Genomic DNA, 18237 nt, shown 5'->3' with positions numbered 1-18237 from the left:
TGTGTGAAGCTAAGGCCCATTTCCATTTTTTACAAATATCTGAAGATAACGAATATACTGTATTCAATATGTAACACATAAACCATAAATGGTACCAACATTGCTGTTTCTTGTGCAACAGTTTTTTCTTAATTTTTTTCTCTGAAGGTGCTTTATTCCAAATGTGTATGCTGCTCTTTGTACGGCTGCGCTGGTTCCACTTATCTGCATTGTGGGGGTCCTGGTGATCCTCATCCATGCATATCAGGTCACTCAGCAGTGGAAAGCTTATGATGATATCTACAGAGGCCGGACTAACAGCTCAGGTGTGTATGTGTGTATTACACAAAAAGAATTGCCCTTCAGGTAACATGCTTTTTTTAAATGCAAAGAACGTGTTACAGGAAAATTGTGCTTTTGGAGTAAACAACTGATAAAAAGGTGAAACTGAAAGTAAACTAAGGGAAGGTGCCTTCCTGTGTAAATTCTCATTATATCTAAGCATATCCTCTCTGCCAAAGATTTTTTTTCTTTGTTGTCTTTAACTGTAACCTGCTCTGCCACTCCCCTGAGTACATAAGTGCTGTTTGTCATGTTTCCAGTACGATTACAGCTCTTGATAGGAATCAGAACACCTTAAGTAGCCTAGTACCTATTAAGTGTTATAATAAACCTTCAGGTTTAAACTGCACCATTGTTTAAAAGTTTGACATTAACATCTTCCAACCAAAATCAGCATGGTAAAATAATGCTTTTTACGGATTTAATCTAGCATGCTAGTTTCATTGTTTACCCAAAGCTTCTGTCCAGGATTGTTAAATGGTGGTATTATGCTGTACGTTGTGTGTGTGGGTGGTCAGCAAGGGTAGCCATGTGCAATGTTAGCTTTCCTCATTGTGTGCCAGCACGCTCACAGCACACAGGGCTAATCCTAAACCACTCAACTTTATTACAAAGAGCTGCACAGTCAGCCCACCCTTTACTCACACTGACCTCACTGTAGAACTCCCACTCTCTCTTTTTTTAAGTTGCAGCAAATTGGAGTAAAATGCATAATGCGCCAAACTTTTAGTCAGATGTTTTTATTGCTGACTAAGAAAAAGTTATAAACGGTTCTAGGAATGTTGGCCTGTTAACAATCAGAAAATGAGTGTTTAGTCCACGCTCCAGGATCCCGGCTCTGGGATCTTAATGCTATCCAGATTGAGACAGAGAGCCAAGCGTGCAGTTGAGGATGACTACTTCCAACACACGCTTTTAGCATCTTTGTAAGCTCTTAAGCACACACTCAAGCTTGCTGTTTTGCTAAAAGCTCCAGACTTTATGTAACCATGTCCAAGTGCCTTAAAATGGTTTGAAGTACATTCAGGCTCAGAAACTTATGAAGAGACATTTACCACAATTTCTCAGGGTTAACAAGGCAAGTGAATGTGATCTTGAGTACTATAGTGGTTCACATATTATCCACTGTAGGGGTAATGTGATAGTGTAAATAAATAAACCTTTGAAATTATAGGATTTGGCAGCAATTTAGTTATTATTTGTTTTAATGTCTGCCATTAAAATTTTTAAAATGAAAACCTTTTCTATTATAATGTTATGACTGGCCCCAAGGTCTAAATTGGGTCGGGGCACATAGGTTGACCGGCCAGTATGCGGCTCTTCTGGTGTTCATGAACGGCACTACAGTATGTCATGCCCAAATCTCAAGTTCAAGAAACAATTTACCTTTTTGTCAGTGTCTATATGCAATGTAGTAACCCCATTCGCAGACGCACAGAAATCTGTGTCTGTGTGCGACTGTGTTTTCTTTCTGCAGCACCCAGTCGCGCACTGCTTTACTGCATTTAAGAGCCCGGAAAACAGAATACAAATAAAGTTATATCTGGCCCGTCCTGCATCAGGACTTGACTTAGCATGCATAATTTACACGTCCGGTGCGCGATACCTGCAAGGTGCTTCTTGTCCGGTGGTCTTTTGAAAAGTCATAATGAGGTGTTTGTAAAGAAAGCCCTGATTTACAAATTAAACAAAAATTATAGAACTGTATTCAAATTCAAGCAATAAACTCGGTTTTGTGCATGGTGCGTGATGTAGCAATGATTCACAATTTAATGGATCATCTAAATCATTGTAAATGTTAAATTAAGTTTTGACAGAAATTAAATACACAGGTTATAAATACAATTCTGTGGACCTTAATAAACAAGAATTTAATGTTCATAACAGAGGGCTGTCTCAACTAATCTAATATTTTACAGTTTGTCAGTTAATACAATTATAAACTTTGTATATGCACCCCCAAAATCCTCCAAAGGGCGATTTGACTATATAAATCCTTTGTCGAGGACACCCCTAGTGTTATTCAATAAACCCATTTCATAGGAAATGCAGAAACATGCAGCTGTTTTATCTGGGACATCTGTCTTAACTGGGCTGGGCTGTTGTTGGCACTGGGCATGTTAAATTCGAAACAATATGTTCAAGAAGATCTGTGTGGGAGTGAAAAAAGTAGAGAGAGCCAGAATAGTTAGTTCCCATGAAAAATGAAACAATAGTCAGTTCCCATGAAGAAAACTTTTCAACATTACATTTCTGGTTACCTCAAATACAGGTTCTGTTCCACTTTTGCAATCATAATATTTCTTAAGTTGCTTTCTATATCAAGTACAAATAAAAGATAAAGTTTGAAAGAGTAGAAGTTTGAATAAATACAATATTGTCATAGAGCAGATAGGTAAACCAGATATTCTGGGTTCCTAAAACTATTGTCGAGTTTGTCCAACCTCTATGTAAAGCTTAACACTAGAATCAGATATAAACTCTCCCTAGAGAGGTTCCAGTTGCTTGAGAACATGTTGTATTGAACGTCTGGTCAGAGTTCTGGTGTGACGCCAAACACGCTCCCCACAGTTCAGAGGAAGGAGCAGGATGTCCAAATGTCACCCACACACATACGTACACACACAAAAGGATATTGAATGTTTGGATCCAGCCTGTTGATCTTGTTTGTACTGCCATCTAAGCCCTTGTTTATTATTCTCTCCAACTTGTTGGACCCCTCTGGTGTTCCTGCAGATTACTTACTGGAAGATCTCAGTTCTTCCTGCCTCTCTCGTTCTTTCATCTCTTTATCCAAACTGTCTTCTTCATCTGTGTCCATCTGAAACGTTTGTTCTTTCTTCAGTTGAATCTGTTGGCTAGACGGGTGTTAAAGCAAGAGGGAGGAGGCTATGTCTTTCATCCTCTGAGCTGAACCACAGCTCAGTGTTGTGACAGCTGCTTTGGCATCTTGTAAGGGAGCCAGAGTGCAGCCTCACATTAGAAGCTGTTTGTCTCTAGAGACCCTAAGAGCTTGCCTTGTCATGCTGAGGGTCTTCACTTAAAAAACAAGAAGCACTTAATTCAGGTTTAGCTGGTTATAGTTGGTGTCACGTGTATAAACAGAGATGTTCTTTATGGACCACGTCTTATAATAACACCTTATTTTTATATTCGGTTGGTACATATGACAGTAGGAAGAACATACTAAAGTCCTGTGCGGGACTGATTTCATAATCCCGCTCGCATTTAATTTCTGACCAATCCCGCCCGCTCCTACAAATTTAGTGATACACTCCCACTCCCGCAATTTGTGCATTCTCTCGCCCAGCCACCGTCGGTCTCACTCAAGACCCAGTCCGACACAGGTTTGACGCCCGTGCGAAAGAGGCTGGATGCAGCCCAACCCGCAGCTCTGCAGATGTCTGACAGAGAGGCGCTCTGAGCCAGTGCCCACGAGGAGGCTTCACCCCGGCGGAGTGAGCGTCACTACAGTGGGTAGGGGGCTGAGATCGGTAAGCCAAGGGATGGCGTCCACGATCCAGTGTGCCAGTCTCTGTTTGGAGACAACCTCCCTGCTGTCCCCTGACACCAACAAAGACCTGCTCAGAGCAAGAGCTCTTTGTTCGGTCCGAGTAGAGGTGCAGAGTGCGCGTACTGGACATGACAGGGAAAGGGTTGGGACTTCCTCCCTGGGGAGCGCCTGCTGGCCCGCACTGCTACCGATGAGCTGGACCACAGGGATGGAGTCACCAACTCCCGGAGCAACCTGTCGAGAGAGCACATCGGCTGTCTGATCGCACATCGGCTGTCCTACTCCAGAGGAGACGTCGGGCGAGTTGCGACAACTGCCATGAACAAACAGCACCTGACGGTTGACGTACGCAAGGGCAGCCATGCTGTTTGCAGCATGTGCCTGTGCTAAATGAGAGGTAGGGGCCTCTATATCGCGGGGCAAGCTGTCAGCAACTCGAGGCAATTGGATTGCCACTGCAGGTGGGGGCCCGTCCAGCGCCCCGACACTGCCTGACGGTTGAACACCGTGAGACATGTCTGTCTGAGGGGCTAGGTTGCGTCGGCAGACAGACGTCATAGGAACATGCATTGTGCCGGTGTGCCACGAGCTCTGGGGAACTTGACTCTGAAGCCAATGCTGAAGTGGTCTCATATGCACCAATTTGCAGACAAGGACGCTATATGCCCCAGGAGCCTCTGAGTGTTTCAGGGCGAACGCTGACTGCTGCATCGACTGGGCACACTCTCGTCAGGCATGTTGCATGGTAACAGAGTCTAGTCCCACACCTGGAAAAGAGACGCTCCGACAGGGGAGAGCATGCTCTTGTCCTGGGTGACCCATAGGCCCAATTGGCACAAGGTCCCTGTGCGTAGGCCACAGATCCAACTAGTGCCAAGATATTTCAGTCGTTAAGATAGTTAGGATACGCACGCCCTGCTCCCGGGGGGAGTGAGGCAGCCTCCGTGACCTTCGTGAAGGCACAGGGAGGCAGGGCCAGACCAAGAGGGAGGAGGCTGTACTGGTATGCTCGACCCTTGAAGGCGAAGAAAACCGAAGAAACGGTCTGCTGGAAAATCGAGGCACGAAGTACGCCTGGAGCTGTGATCAGGCCCCCAGACATCGGAGGAACTAGCAGGGAGATCTGCTTTATTGCCCACGTTGGGGGGAGGTTCTGTGGTGGCAGCACGGCTGTCCTGCCAGGGTCAAGGCCCTGGGGGGGCGAGCGGGTCTGCTGACTTACCTCTGCGCTGCCATACGCAGCGTCGTGTGGAGAGTGCGGAGGGCTGCGGAAGTGGCATGTCACAACGTCGAATTGAGGCTGTGGCATGTCACAACGTCGAATTGAGACTGTTGCATGTTGTGGGCACCCAGGGAGAAGGAAGCTCTCCTGGAGTCCAAGTGGGCACCAGGCCCTGAGAAGGATGTGGGACGTGGCAAGGACCCGTCCCATGCAGCGTGGATGGAGCTGCACCTGATTTCCTGGGTCTCCCCGGGAGGCTCCTGCCAGCTTCTCCCTGGCAGGGAGTTGATGTCCTCCGTTGAAACCTCTGTTCGCGGGGAGCCACCTGATTTCCACGTCAGCCTCAGCCTGAGCTCGACCGGCCGTAGCCAGGAGCTGCAGGGAGACCTCAGCATCTGATCGGGTCAGGAAATCGCCACCCGATGTTGCAAACGAAATCTCGTCCTCTGCATGCCGTGCCGTGGATCCTCTAAGGAAAAGTAGTAAGGAAAATAAATACTAAGGGATAAGGGAGTCAGAGAGGGATGAGATCTGTTTAATTACTGACATTCTTCTAAATATCTATACAGTCTATACAGGTTTGGAACCACCTGAGGGTTAGTAAATGATGACAGAATTTTCATTTTTGGGTGAACTATCCCTTTAATGTGTGACTAAAGGAAACTGTGCAGAACACACCAACAAAACTAAGTCCAACCGACCCTTAAAAACCACCTGACATTGCCAGACGTCTGATCGTCAGTTTGGTGTTTCAAGGCCTTAAGGCAGCTAGGCCCAGACCACAGCATGGAATGTGCTTACAGAGATGGAACGCAAAGGCAGTCAGGGAGAGGAGGGAGCAAAAGGCATATATATATATATATATATATATATATATATATATATATATATATATATCAGGACATGCTAAAAGCAGATTTAAAATAAAGCATAACTAAGGGATTAAGGGGTTATCAGTTTTGTTCTACTGATAAATTTTAATCAGTATGAAATAGATAACTTGATGGTTTTTGAGCGGTGGGGAGGCTTTTTAAAGTAACTCCAAATGGGCAAGAAAGAAAGGCAAATAGAAAGAGAAGGTAAAGCGAAGCAGGTGGACGGAATAATAATAACACTTTTGTGCTAACCTAGCATGTAAACCTGGGTGCTGTGTTGTCTATATAGTTAGGAATGTGTGGCCCAGTTTTCTCTGCCAAGTCTTTCACAATATTTCCTGGTATGCTGGCTGGTCTGAGACTAGCCAGTAGCCACGCCCCTGAAAAATGTCACTCATGCATGGCTTATGATAATGCTTGTCTTTGCCTTTAGTGGTCTCTACAGACCCATATTAACATTTAGGTTGGTATGAAATGGAAGTTGACATGGTGATTTCTTTGTTATTGTAATGTATATCCAGCACTGAATAAGAAGTAAGCTGAACTGAGGAATTGATTGGATCATTGGAATCTGGAACGGTTTCGCCATGAGACAATTAGTCAATAAAGTCCCAATTGACATAGTGTCATTCAAAGAAGATATGTCATAGAAAAGGAAAGTTTTTTTTATTAAAAATGACTTGTGCAAATAAAAACAAATAAATATAAATTGAGCACTGCGGTGTCAGTTTTGATTTTATGATAAAGGACCTTCAACATGTACCAGCCAATGCTAATGAATTAAATGCTTGAGCAAACAATGTTGCTTCTAAAGATGCAGAACAGTATGTAACAGCTAGTGTTGTCCCTAATGGAAGCCGTTTATTGGATTGCACAGATTCTCTTCACAGTCATTTAGTCTAATGGATGGGGGCATTGCATGCATTCTGATATTTGTTAAAACGGCACAGTTTTTATTACTCTGCTTGTCTGTGTTCATCATGTTCCAAACAGTCAGTGTGATACTTTTCAACACTGTGGTTAATCCTGCTTTGACTTCTTTTGTAACTGGTTTTATTGGCAAAGCAAAAATGTAAATTAAAACTGATAAAAGTGAGCGTTTAATAATTTTCTGTGTTGAATAAAATATTTTAATGTATAAGCCGTAATTGTCGAATTAATTTTAGCCGATAAAAAGGATATTATTATTTTATTGCTATTTGTTTGGTAAATTTCCATTTTTACAGGGATCTTTTGTGAGCAGATTAAAGCTGCATTGAGGTTCATGTTAAATAAAGGCTGAAAGCATTTTTAACAAAGGAAAATGCAGGGCTATGCTTCTGCCGTTCTAACAATGAGTGCCTGACAAAGCCTGCATCCCTGTTCTGTAATAAAGAGGAACGTGATGGATGATGAGTCGGTCTGTTCTCCATTCTGTAGCTGTACCTGTTTGTTCCCTCATTAAATCTTTACTCAAGTAATAGTAGAAGTAACTAGAGAAATTGTTGCTCATGTTAAAAGTACAAGTTTTTAATGGCATTAATTAAAAGTACAAGTTATCATTAATGATATTGATATTAATGCCATTAAAATATGTTATATCAATATATTGTATAATATATTTTAATCCATATTTTTATTATTATTATAAGCAGATATCTTTGCAATATACACTCAGAGACTAAAGAATAGACAAACACAGAAGAGAAAAGCATTTCTGTGAATTACATCTACAGTAGACTGTATTTTTAGAATGTCAATGTAGCCTACACAACGTATTTGGTATAAAAGACAATGTCAAACTAGAGTAAACCTGCAGAGTTTTGCGTTTACGATCTAGTTTTCTCATGTTGTGTCAGGTTTGTGTGTTGTGAAAAGCTCTTACTACCAGTAAACAGTGAACCACACACCTATCAATAAGTTTTTTTCCTTGTGTTCTTCAAATGTATATTTCTGCAAGTACACGTCTCTGTGTCGAGCATATGGCGGGCCTTTATCATCGCTGGCAAACAATATGACGCATGACAGTTTTAGTTGGATAGATAATAGATTCATGTCCACTTCATACAATGATCTTTGTATTTCTTCATGTTTATATGTTTCCCACTACGAGGAGTGAGTACCAGCCGCCTCAGACGATTCAGATCATGCTGCAAACTAACAAATCATCATGAACTGGTTTTGCCCATTGTTCAATTAATGCTTTCAAAAGAATCAACTCATTCACTCTGGAATGCCCCAGTTAAAAGAGACGACAACCTTAAAATAAATGACGCATTTCATAATGGCTTTAAATGAAGGAATGAAGGATTGCCACGCAGTGTAACGAAGTAAAAGTAGGCCTACAGATTTTCCAATAGAAATATACTCAAGAGTAGAAGTACCTGCTTTTTGCTTTAAAAGTACATATTTTCCAAAATGTTACTCAGATAAATGTAGCATGTTACTACCCACCTCTGGATTTAGGTAATATTGATAGCCAGTTTATTCCAAAATCGGAGAAGTTCAATTATTGGGGGTTTTGCAGTACCCTCAGTACCCTCACTTTTGGCCACAGTTAAAGTATTTTTAGCCTTTTAGATTTTATCACAGTTTTCATGTCTTGTCATTCTGTCAGTTTGTTGGATGACTGTCATTACTGAAATGATGATTTGAAATGAAAATTAGCAATGGTCTCTATTTTTTCGCAGGTGTATTGCAGCACATTTGCGCCCAGTTTCACAGACAAGGCTTAAGACTAGTCCCAGACTGAAACGAATGTTTGACTTGTCATAACTCAAAATAACTTGCCCTAACATCTCTTAGAATAGTGTTTTGTCTTAAGGCTCACGGTCAGACTTTGAGCATGCAAAGATCGTTCCAAAGGTGGTACGAAAATGGGCGGGCGCGATTCCTCCATTTTTACGTTTCTGTACCGAGAGGTCACGCTGTGACGTTTTGATCGTCTATTGGTCTCTCGCACTCACATAATGCAAATTTAGCAGGCCAGAGTTCACCAAACTTGAACTTTGCTACGAAATACCGTTGGACGGGCTTGCGTTTCTGGTCTGTCGCATTCACATGCGTATGAAGGGAAGTCAATGGAGGGAAAAGTCAAGTGTGACCACGGCTTAGCCTTTTCCTGGCTTAAGGTAAGCATTGTCTGTGAAACCGGGCCATAGAGTGCCGCAGAGATGACATATTTTTGTAGGCCCACCCACAAGTTTCCTTGACCCAAAGATTTAGAAGAACGCAAAAAATAAGCTCTGTACGTGCTCACACAACTCCTTCCTTTTTTTTATTTATTTATTTCCTTCTGGCAGCCATCTTGGACTCTTTCCCCAGATCAATACATGTGTACGGACACAAAAATGGTCCTTGTGTGATTTTTGTGTGGGTAAAAACAATTGCATCTCAATGGCATGTTTCACCTACTCACAGACTTGCTCTGAATGGATGTCTCTATGTTCCTCAAAATAAATATGTTAAAAAGTGTAAATGTCAGTTGATGCTGTAGGAATATAGATTCATTTCTACTGTCCCTAGCAGTAAGTATGCATATAAAGACAGATTTACAATATTCTTGTAATTTTTCGAGAAATATAACAATTTGGTGTATTTATATTTATATACTATTATAATTATTGTATAATTCTGTATTATTTTAGATTATTTTTATTTTTCTAAATGCACTTCAAGATATGACAAGGACACATTTAATTCAGTCTGGATCTTTGAAACTAAATTCATCCTTCTTTTCGCTCCTCAGAGGTCCCCATGATGCTGTACCTGTTTGCTCTGGTAACACTGGTCTGCCTGTGGGCTGGACTACACATGGCTTATAGATACCTGTGGATGCTGATCCTCCTTGTTATTTTAAACATCTTTCTGGTAAATACATACATGATATGACAGAACTGCTGATTTTATAATCTGTGATAGTAAAAGCTGCTTTACTGTACAATGGTTATTCATAATTCACCATTGAATTAAGGTACAAACTGTTTAAATGACAACTTATTGGCACTTAATATATATAATAGTGTTATTTTTAAATGATTTTTAAATCAGATGATCAAATCATTTATGTGGTGATTCTTGGGTATTTGCAGAAGGAACACTTATCTGTGCAAAGGTTGTCGATGTCTTGCAGATATGTGGCACTTTGGTTGAACTAGCCCTGTACACAGACTTGCTCATACTAATATGTTTACATTTAAAAATGCATCTTTTCCTCTTCATTTTGGCCCTCCCTCCATACCGAGACAGTGGTTTTGTCAACAAAAACGTATCTTTTTGAAAACGCCCTCCAAAGTGGATAGATTTGCAAAAGAAAACAGAGACTTTCATACACTACAGTGTATTTCAGTCATGTGACAACGTTGTTTTGGCTGCTCTCGAGTTTGATAGTATTAATATCAGTAGACAAAGAGCGTTTAAAAAAAAAGGTTTGGACAAGGTCTTGTTCTCACGGTCTCCTTTTCCACCCCATTTCTTGCGAAGGTCATTGTGTCAACCTCACTTCTCTTCTATCTGGGATAATAAATACCCAGCCTGATCTCATTGTTTGTACGTAGGTATTGGTACATTTAGTTTTCAAGCACAAAACATACATTTTTGTAAGTGGCCAAACATTGGAACACGACTGCTTTTAATGGCAAACAGCCAAAGCGGCTTTTCACCAAATCGTAACGTTGATTTGACAAGCTTGCTTTACAATAGTTCTGTTATACAAATTAAATCAAATCATCGTGGTACATGCAGTAACTAAATGTAAGTGAGTAACTAACCCTAAGTGAGAACATTAACATGTATTGAAAAACATCCAAATTGAAGTGACTGTTATCAATTTTAGGTGAATTATGTAACACAACAAATGAGAAACCGAAACTATATTTATACCCTTTAAAAGCCAAGTGATGTCTTTTTCTTTACACCAGCAAACATCATATCATAGCCATAAGACAGATGTAAACAAACATGTCTTACTGGGAATTGTCTTATTGATATCTGGTCAGATTCAAAAAAATGTGTTGTTTAAAGGTAAAGGTATTTAAGTAATTGATAAACTCTGTGTAAAGATGATGTCATTCAGTGTTATCCAGCCTCAACCTAGATGCTAATAGCAAAAGTGTCCAAGCTGGCCATGTTTTTTTAAACATATAGTTTAAAGTGCTTTTTCACTTAACTAGACAGGGGGGTAGCTGACAATCTCACAGTGCTGACGAACATCGCTTATTGTAATCCGGCTAACTTTATGTAAGCAGCAAGTACAAATATTAATCCTCTCCTCTGTCATGTTCACAGTATACTAAGCTAACACTAAACTATCCGTGCGTGTGTTTGTAGAACAAAGATCAATTTAGACTTATCGCCATGCATGATTTAAAAAAAGCTTTACATTTACGCAAAATAGAAAGCAATACTGTATATTACGCTATCAGGAACGTACCTGAGTCAGATTAGCGGAAATCTATATTTCAGTGCCTGTGTTACACTGTTTTTTAATGGAATAGATTAACTTGCTTCTTTTTTATCTTTGGCAGTCCGTAAAAAGGAAATCTCCATTTCTTGATAAATCTATATGTAATCAAATGTTTTCTATATTATTGCTTATTAAATGTGTTGATCTTTCATTCTTAAAATTTAAATCAGTTTTTTTAAAGTATTGATTGGATTGTGTTGTGTTATACAAATTTACATATAAAAGGAAGATAAAGCATTAATGGGTTAAATAGCATAACATAAACAATCTATATTATTTACACACATTTTTGTCTGCAAAACTCATTTCAGACATATTGAGGTCAAATCTTTTTAATATCATGGGACGCATTTCACTCAAATGTTCTAAAAAACTTCTGACCGGTAGTGTACATAAATTCAGCACAAGCATACAGCATGACTCCAACGTGTTATTTTCTTTTGAATAGGATTGCATTAATAGTCAATCCACTGCTTTCTTCTGCAGATTAAAGAATTTGTTTGTGCAGCATGGTACCAAGCTCTTCTGATATGTGTTTGATCTTTTTCAGGGTCTGTACGTGTTTTCCGTGTACTTCATCATGCATAATCAGTTTTTCTGGCCGGCTAAAGCAACTTACACCGTTGAGATGAATGGTCACGGAAGCCCAGATTCCATGTACCAGGGTGCAGGTTCTGTAACTGTCGGGGGAGGAGAAATCAGCAAGTCAACACAGAACCTCATCAGCGCCATGGAAGAGGTGGGTCTTTATTTCAGCACCCACATAACCAGTTACAATCTGTATATTACCTGTGTCAGAAGAGCAGTGCTGCACACAAAAGCTTAGCATTGAGTAACCATGAGTGCATAACCCTATCAACAAAACAATTTGCAATATGGTCTTTTACAAAGCATTGCTGTGGGGAGTGCACTACTGTTTCACATGCTTGGCAGGGCTTTTTAAATGCTTTTCACTACAGATTACAAAATACAGTACATGCTTTAAGAAATAATCTATAACGTATTTTGTTAGATTACACATGTTTTGTAATTTAATCTAAATACTTTAGAATACTTATACTAAGAATACTAATAGGTTACATAAAACAAACTGAGGACTTGGCTTTCCTCTGCATGTTATTTGAAACAACATCTGTTTTACAGTTTTTCCCTCACTGGACATTATAGTCCACAATTGTGAGCGTATGTCTCACAGTTCTAAGAAAGAAGTCAGAACTGTGCTTTAAAAACTCACAAATGTGTGAAAAAGGGTCAGGGTGACAAAAGTCCCAATTACCTTAAAAATAAATTTCACAAAACATAAAACAGACGTTGATCATTCGGGGAACGAAGGTATGTACATTTATTAGGCGGTAATCCGTATAAATCAGGTAGTTTTTCTTCTGGAGTTTATGTAAACTTCTATTATGTGATATAGCTTATTCAGAAGAATACTAAATAAAATAAATAACAATTTCTTTGAACCCAGATACATTTTATTTGGTTAAAATTATTCAGATTTTACATATTCTGCAAGGGGTGTGAAATGTATGATCATTATTGTAGTTTAAGATGCTTTTGCTTATTGTCACAAGTCAGAGAATCACAGATTGCTGTTTATGTAAATTGCCTATTACAGTTTATATTAATGACTTTAAAATTCCAAGTAATCACTTTGGTAATCTAAAATACTTTTTGGATGTAATTGTAAATTACAAATAATATAATTATATCAAAGTAACTGTAATGAGAACTGAATACAGTTTCTCAAATTTAGCTTTTTAAATACGTAACTAAATTACATGTATTTCTTTACTCCCCAACCCAGCTGCTTGGAGGTGTATTGTAAAACAAGAGTTTTCAGAACCAGGTTACTCAGCAGCAGCATGTGGCAGTTTTCGAAACCAACAATGAATAAATACCACACATGGACTTCTTTTTGAATACAAGCATTACATTGGTAGCCATCAGATTTATGAGCGTTTTGCATAACCGCCTATTCATCATCGCCAGGCTCAAGGAGAGGATTATCAGACCTCTGTTTGTGCAGTGAGTCAGCTCACACGCAGACACAGACAGTAAAGAAGTTATGTAATGAAGAGGGCTGGTGTTGAAGCCCACACATTCCTCTGAGCCTTCAATGTAAACTATTCACAGATCCAGTAAGAGGGTGTACGGATAGGAGGGAAGAAGTGAAGACTGCATGGGAAAGATGAGCGGATATCAAGAAAGGCTTTTAGAAGAGATCTGATTAAAGAACATACAGTTTTTGCTAAAGTGCAGAAGTATGCTGTTTCAAAGACCATACCTCACCACATTTGAGGTGTGCTCAAATTAGTAACTTTACTATTGCTCTTTGTATGACATATCGCTTATTGCTCCCCCAACTCTTTGTAAGTCGCTTTGGATAAAAGCGTCTGCTAAATGACTAAATGTAAATGTGTGCTGAAGAGGGGCAACTATTATAGTACTAACGGTACTATATAACTGATAGCACTAAACTTGCTATCAACATTTTTGATTACCAGCCACATTTAATTTCTGAATGATTTTCCAAAATAAACTAATAATAGATTTGTCCATTAAATGCTTGGAATATCCATTATATTTTAGCAGAATAGTCTGACTGATATTATCGTTTCATTGACCACAGGGGAAGAATGTAAGAATCCGGATTAATCCAATCAGTTCATTTCAAGACAGCACTGACTTTTGGGCTTAAAACTTTTCTAAGAAGTTGTCACATGTGGCTTTGGCGGTGGAGAGAGTGGAGAGGTTGGTGGAGATTGGTGGATAGGATTGAAGGGAAACAATAGCCTGTAGGGGTAGCCGTCTCTTCAAGCTTTCCAAGCAGACATGACAAGGTGCCTGGTGGCGCTTAATACGCCCAGCGGAATGATGTGTGGCTGGTCTCTGGGTTGGGAGTGGGGCTGGAGATATCCTCAGCAAGGCTGACAGAAAAAAAACAGTCCATTGCTCTTCAGCACCCATTTCACAAAAGTAGCGAAATCCTTGTGGGGACAGCGAACGGTCCCCGTACGTGTGTTAAACCCCTGCTCAGGCTGTGGTGGTAAAAACAGAGCGAATATTCAGGGAAGTTCCTGAGGCACGCCAGATCTAAAAATTCCCTGGTGTGGTCCTCCGGCTAACACTCCAGGCAGAGAGGTCGATGGTTGGGAAAGCCATCCGGGAGCGGATAAAGCTCATGTTTTAGTTATCTATCATCCCCCAGGTCAGCATGGACATTTCTTGGTGGAGTTGGATGCACTTCTGTCACTTCTGTGAGTATCACTCCACGCTCAGGTCTGCTGAGAGAAAGTGACTCAAATCCTACTGATCCTACTGACCTCTGTCTCTATCAGTCTCTCTTCTCTTCTTTCTCTGCTGATGTCTCCTCTGCGAAAACTCAGTACTACCACGCTAAAATCAACAACTCCCCTGACTCTCGTATTCTCTTTAAAACCTTCTCTGCTTGTCTTTGCCAACCTGCCCCCTCAGCTCCATCGGACTTAACAGCTGATGATTTTGCGTCTTTCTTCATAAAGAAAACAATCACCATCAGCAGTCAGTTCTCTGTGATGCCTCCTCTTGAACATGCACAAACCCCTGTCAAATGCTTGGTCCTCTCTTTTTCTTTCCTATTAGAAGATCATTTCTTCATACCACCCGATTACCTGCCTGCTAGATCTCATCCCCACCCATCTACTCCAGGCCATCACTCCATCAGTTGTTCCTGCTCTGACCCACATTATCAACTTGTCTCTCACCACTGGTACATCAGTCGTCAAAGAGGCCCGTATGACCCCACTACTTAACAAACCCACTCTTAATCCTGTACTGTTAGATAACTACAGACCAGTATCTCTCCACCCCATCATTGCTAAAGCTCTTGAGCGTGTTGTATTTAACCAGCTCTCCTCCTTTCTCACGCAGAACAACCTCATGGACAGCAACCAGTCTGGTTTCAACAGTGGTCATTCCACTGAAGCCCTGAGACTGGCAATAACTCATCTGTACTTGCTTTACTGGATCTATCTGCCGCCTTTAACACCGTTAACCACCACTTCCTCCTGTCGACTCTCAAGGCTATGGGTATCTCTGGAATGGTGCTACAATGGTACAGGTCTTACCTATCAGGTAGGTTATTTTGAGTATCCTGGAGAGGTGAGGTCTCTGAGTCCCAACATCTCAATACAGGGGTGCCTCAGGACTCAGTGCTTGGACCATTGCTCCTTTCTGTATACATGACATCCCTAGGCTCTATCATTCAGAAACATTGCTTTTCCTATCACTGGTCCGTCGCATCCATTGTATTTCAACATTCCTGAGAGTGGTAATCGATGATCAGCTAAACTTCAAGGATCATGTTGCCGTCACAACCCGGTCCTGTAGATTCATCATCTACAACATTAGGAAAATTAAACCTTACCTGTCCGAGCCTGCTACGCAAGTCCTAGTCCAGGCTCAACCAAACCTGCACAACCAAACCTCTTATAGAATACAGCTGTAAGAGTGGTCTTCAATGAACCGAAGAGAGCACACGTCACTCCTCTCTTCATTAAGTTACAATGGCTCAAATTCAATGCTCTGCTCTTTTCCTACAAGACCACCACTGGTTCGGCACTCCCATATCTATACTCTATAATACAGACTTGTGTACCCACCAGATCCCTACTCTCTGCAAACAGATGACGTCTTGTAGTGCCATCCCAAAAAGGGAAAAAATCATTCTGAATCTGTTCCACATTTGCGGAATGATCTGCCTGCTGCTACAAGATCAGCAGATTTTGTAGCCATCTCTATGAATCGGCTGAAAACACATCTCTTCCGTCAGCACCTGACCGATTAGTTCTGACGTCTATCTCTTTTCTACTCTTTCTATCCTTAAAAAAAACTTAGCTTTGTGTACTGTGGTGGGCTATATGAGACCAGTTTTACTGCACTTATGGTTTTGTTGTCCTTATGTTTTTCCTATTGCTTCCATTGTTTACCTCATTTGTAAGTCGCTTTGGATAAAAGCATCTGCTAATTGACTAAATGTAAATGTAAATAAAATGGATCCATTAGAAATCAATATAAAGTAAGACAGAATTAAGACATGACATTTAATTAGACAAATCTAAAATATAAATATTGACATTTGTCTTATCCCAAGCATTGCCAAAATTGATTATTTCTTGAATTTTTAATGCGTGTGAACTTTTTTGAACCTGCAGGTCAAGGTTGTAAGTCTTCAGACCTACAAAACGCCTTAAACATCCAAGCCCTTGTAACCTCTAAATGACTTATGCACCTGACACGAATTTACAGCTGATTTGGGTCAGTAGTACATTTACACATTTGGCAGACGCTTTTAATCCAAAGCGACTTACATTGCATTGTACATTTGTTTCTGACTATGTGCATCCCCTGGGACCAAACCCATGACCTTGGCGTTGCTAGCACCATGCTCAAACAACTGTGTCGAAGGAAAGCTAGTGGTAGATCAATCTGCTATCTGTTATGCTGACCAATAGCAGAAATGGGAGGGACTCGATTGGGAGACCAGCATTAAAAACAATCATTATTTTTTCAGTTCAGTTTGATGCCAGTAATGGTGCAAATTTGACCCTGGTTATGGATATATGCTGTGTACCTAGGTGTCTGCAGACTGGGAGAGAGCTTCTTTAAGACCCAGCAGTCAACCCAGCAGCATTTTTAAAGAGTCTCCACAGGATGAAACTTACATCACGGAAGGAGGATTCATCAACACAAATCTGGTGCAAGATGAAGAGTCACAAGACTTTGATGACCTTATATTTGCCTTAAAAACTGGTAAGTCGAAAAAATACAAATTACTTTTTTCAGTTGTTTAACTATTACAATTCCAATAAGCTTTTATGGTAAGTGCTAGTCATACTTCTTTACAATTCTTTTTATGCGCACAGGTTCTGGTCTAAATGTGAGTGACAGTGAGTCAATTCATGGAAGTCACGATGGAGGGAGTGTGGCTAACTCACAGATCGTAGAACTACGGCGAATTCCTATCGCAGACACACATCTGTAATCTCAGTTTTTTTTTATTCTGAATATAAATAAAATAAAATTGTTGTTTTTTACTGTTCCTGCCTTTGCACTAAATTTTAGTTTTTACATTTTTGTCTTTTTATACATGGAAGGTGAAATAGTTTTTTGTATATACATATGTGAATATAATTATCACTAAATCTATTGTGAAGGTTTTAACATTGTTTTGAAAGGAGATATTGTTTAGATAAGTAGCAGCCAGCGGGTCCTATAATTCTGCTGCTTAATTTGTGTAACACCAATAATAAATTATTGCACCACTACTTTATCAATGATTTACTTTTTTTACACAACAATACTTTATAATGAACCATGAAAATATCAGTCTGGCAACAAAATAACTGTTCACGCATCCAGGATTTTTCCCGGTCCAGGTATATGTGGTATAGATGCATGTGTGTGTGTGTGTGCATAATATTTTAACTATAGAACGTTATTTAAACCAAATGTAACAAACTTAAACATCTTTTAAACATTTCTTCATTTATTATTTGTCATGTAATGTTTACTGCATCGTTTGATTTATTGATTAATTTACGCATCATGCATTTAATATATTAATTTTGTGTAGTGCAAATAATCTCCGCCCTCTTACGGTGGGTTGTGGGTTATATCAGTCGTTTAGTGTGCATGATCTGAACTTCGAATTTTCCCTAAAAACAGAGTAGACCACTTCATGGATACTTATTATAAGATATTATGATTTGGGACATACTAATAGAATTTATAATAGAATACTACTCAGGATGGATAGTATGCAAATTGGGATTAGATGCCTCTCATTGTATAGAAAACCATATTTCCATAAAATCTTTTA

General features: G+C 40.0%; 1 protein-coding gene across 1 annotated transcript in view; it reads left to right on the top strand.

The window, feature by feature from the left end:
• The window catches only part of adgrv1 (adhesion G protein-coupled receptor V1), a 110556-nt gene extending 92869 nt beyond the window's left edge, over window positions 1-17687 (top strand). The window contains exons 86-90 of the mRNA XM_079450460.1: window positions 148-305; window positions 9660-9781; window positions 11926-12114; window positions 16994-17168; window positions 17282-17687. Of these exons, the coding sequence (XP_079306586.1) occupies window positions 148-305; window positions 9660-9781; window positions 11926-12114; window positions 16994-17168; window positions 17282-17400 (763 nt within the window). The 3' untranslated portion in view covers window positions 17401-17687. The remainder of the gene's footprint in view (window positions 1-147; window positions 306-9659; window positions 9782-11925; window positions 12115-16993; window positions 17169-17281) is intronic.
• Window positions 17688-18237: the final 550 nt, after the last annotated feature.

This window comes from Barbatula barbatula (assembly GCF_947034865.1).
Source record: "Barbatula barbatula genome assembly, chromosome: 2".
Taxonomy (NCBI): domain Eukaryota; kingdom Metazoa; phylum Chordata; class Actinopteri; order Cypriniformes; family Nemacheilidae; genus Barbatula; species Barbatula barbatula.
The sequence above is the reverse complement of the archived record's forward strand: the minus strand, read 5'-3'. Positions and strand labels throughout refer to the sequence as shown.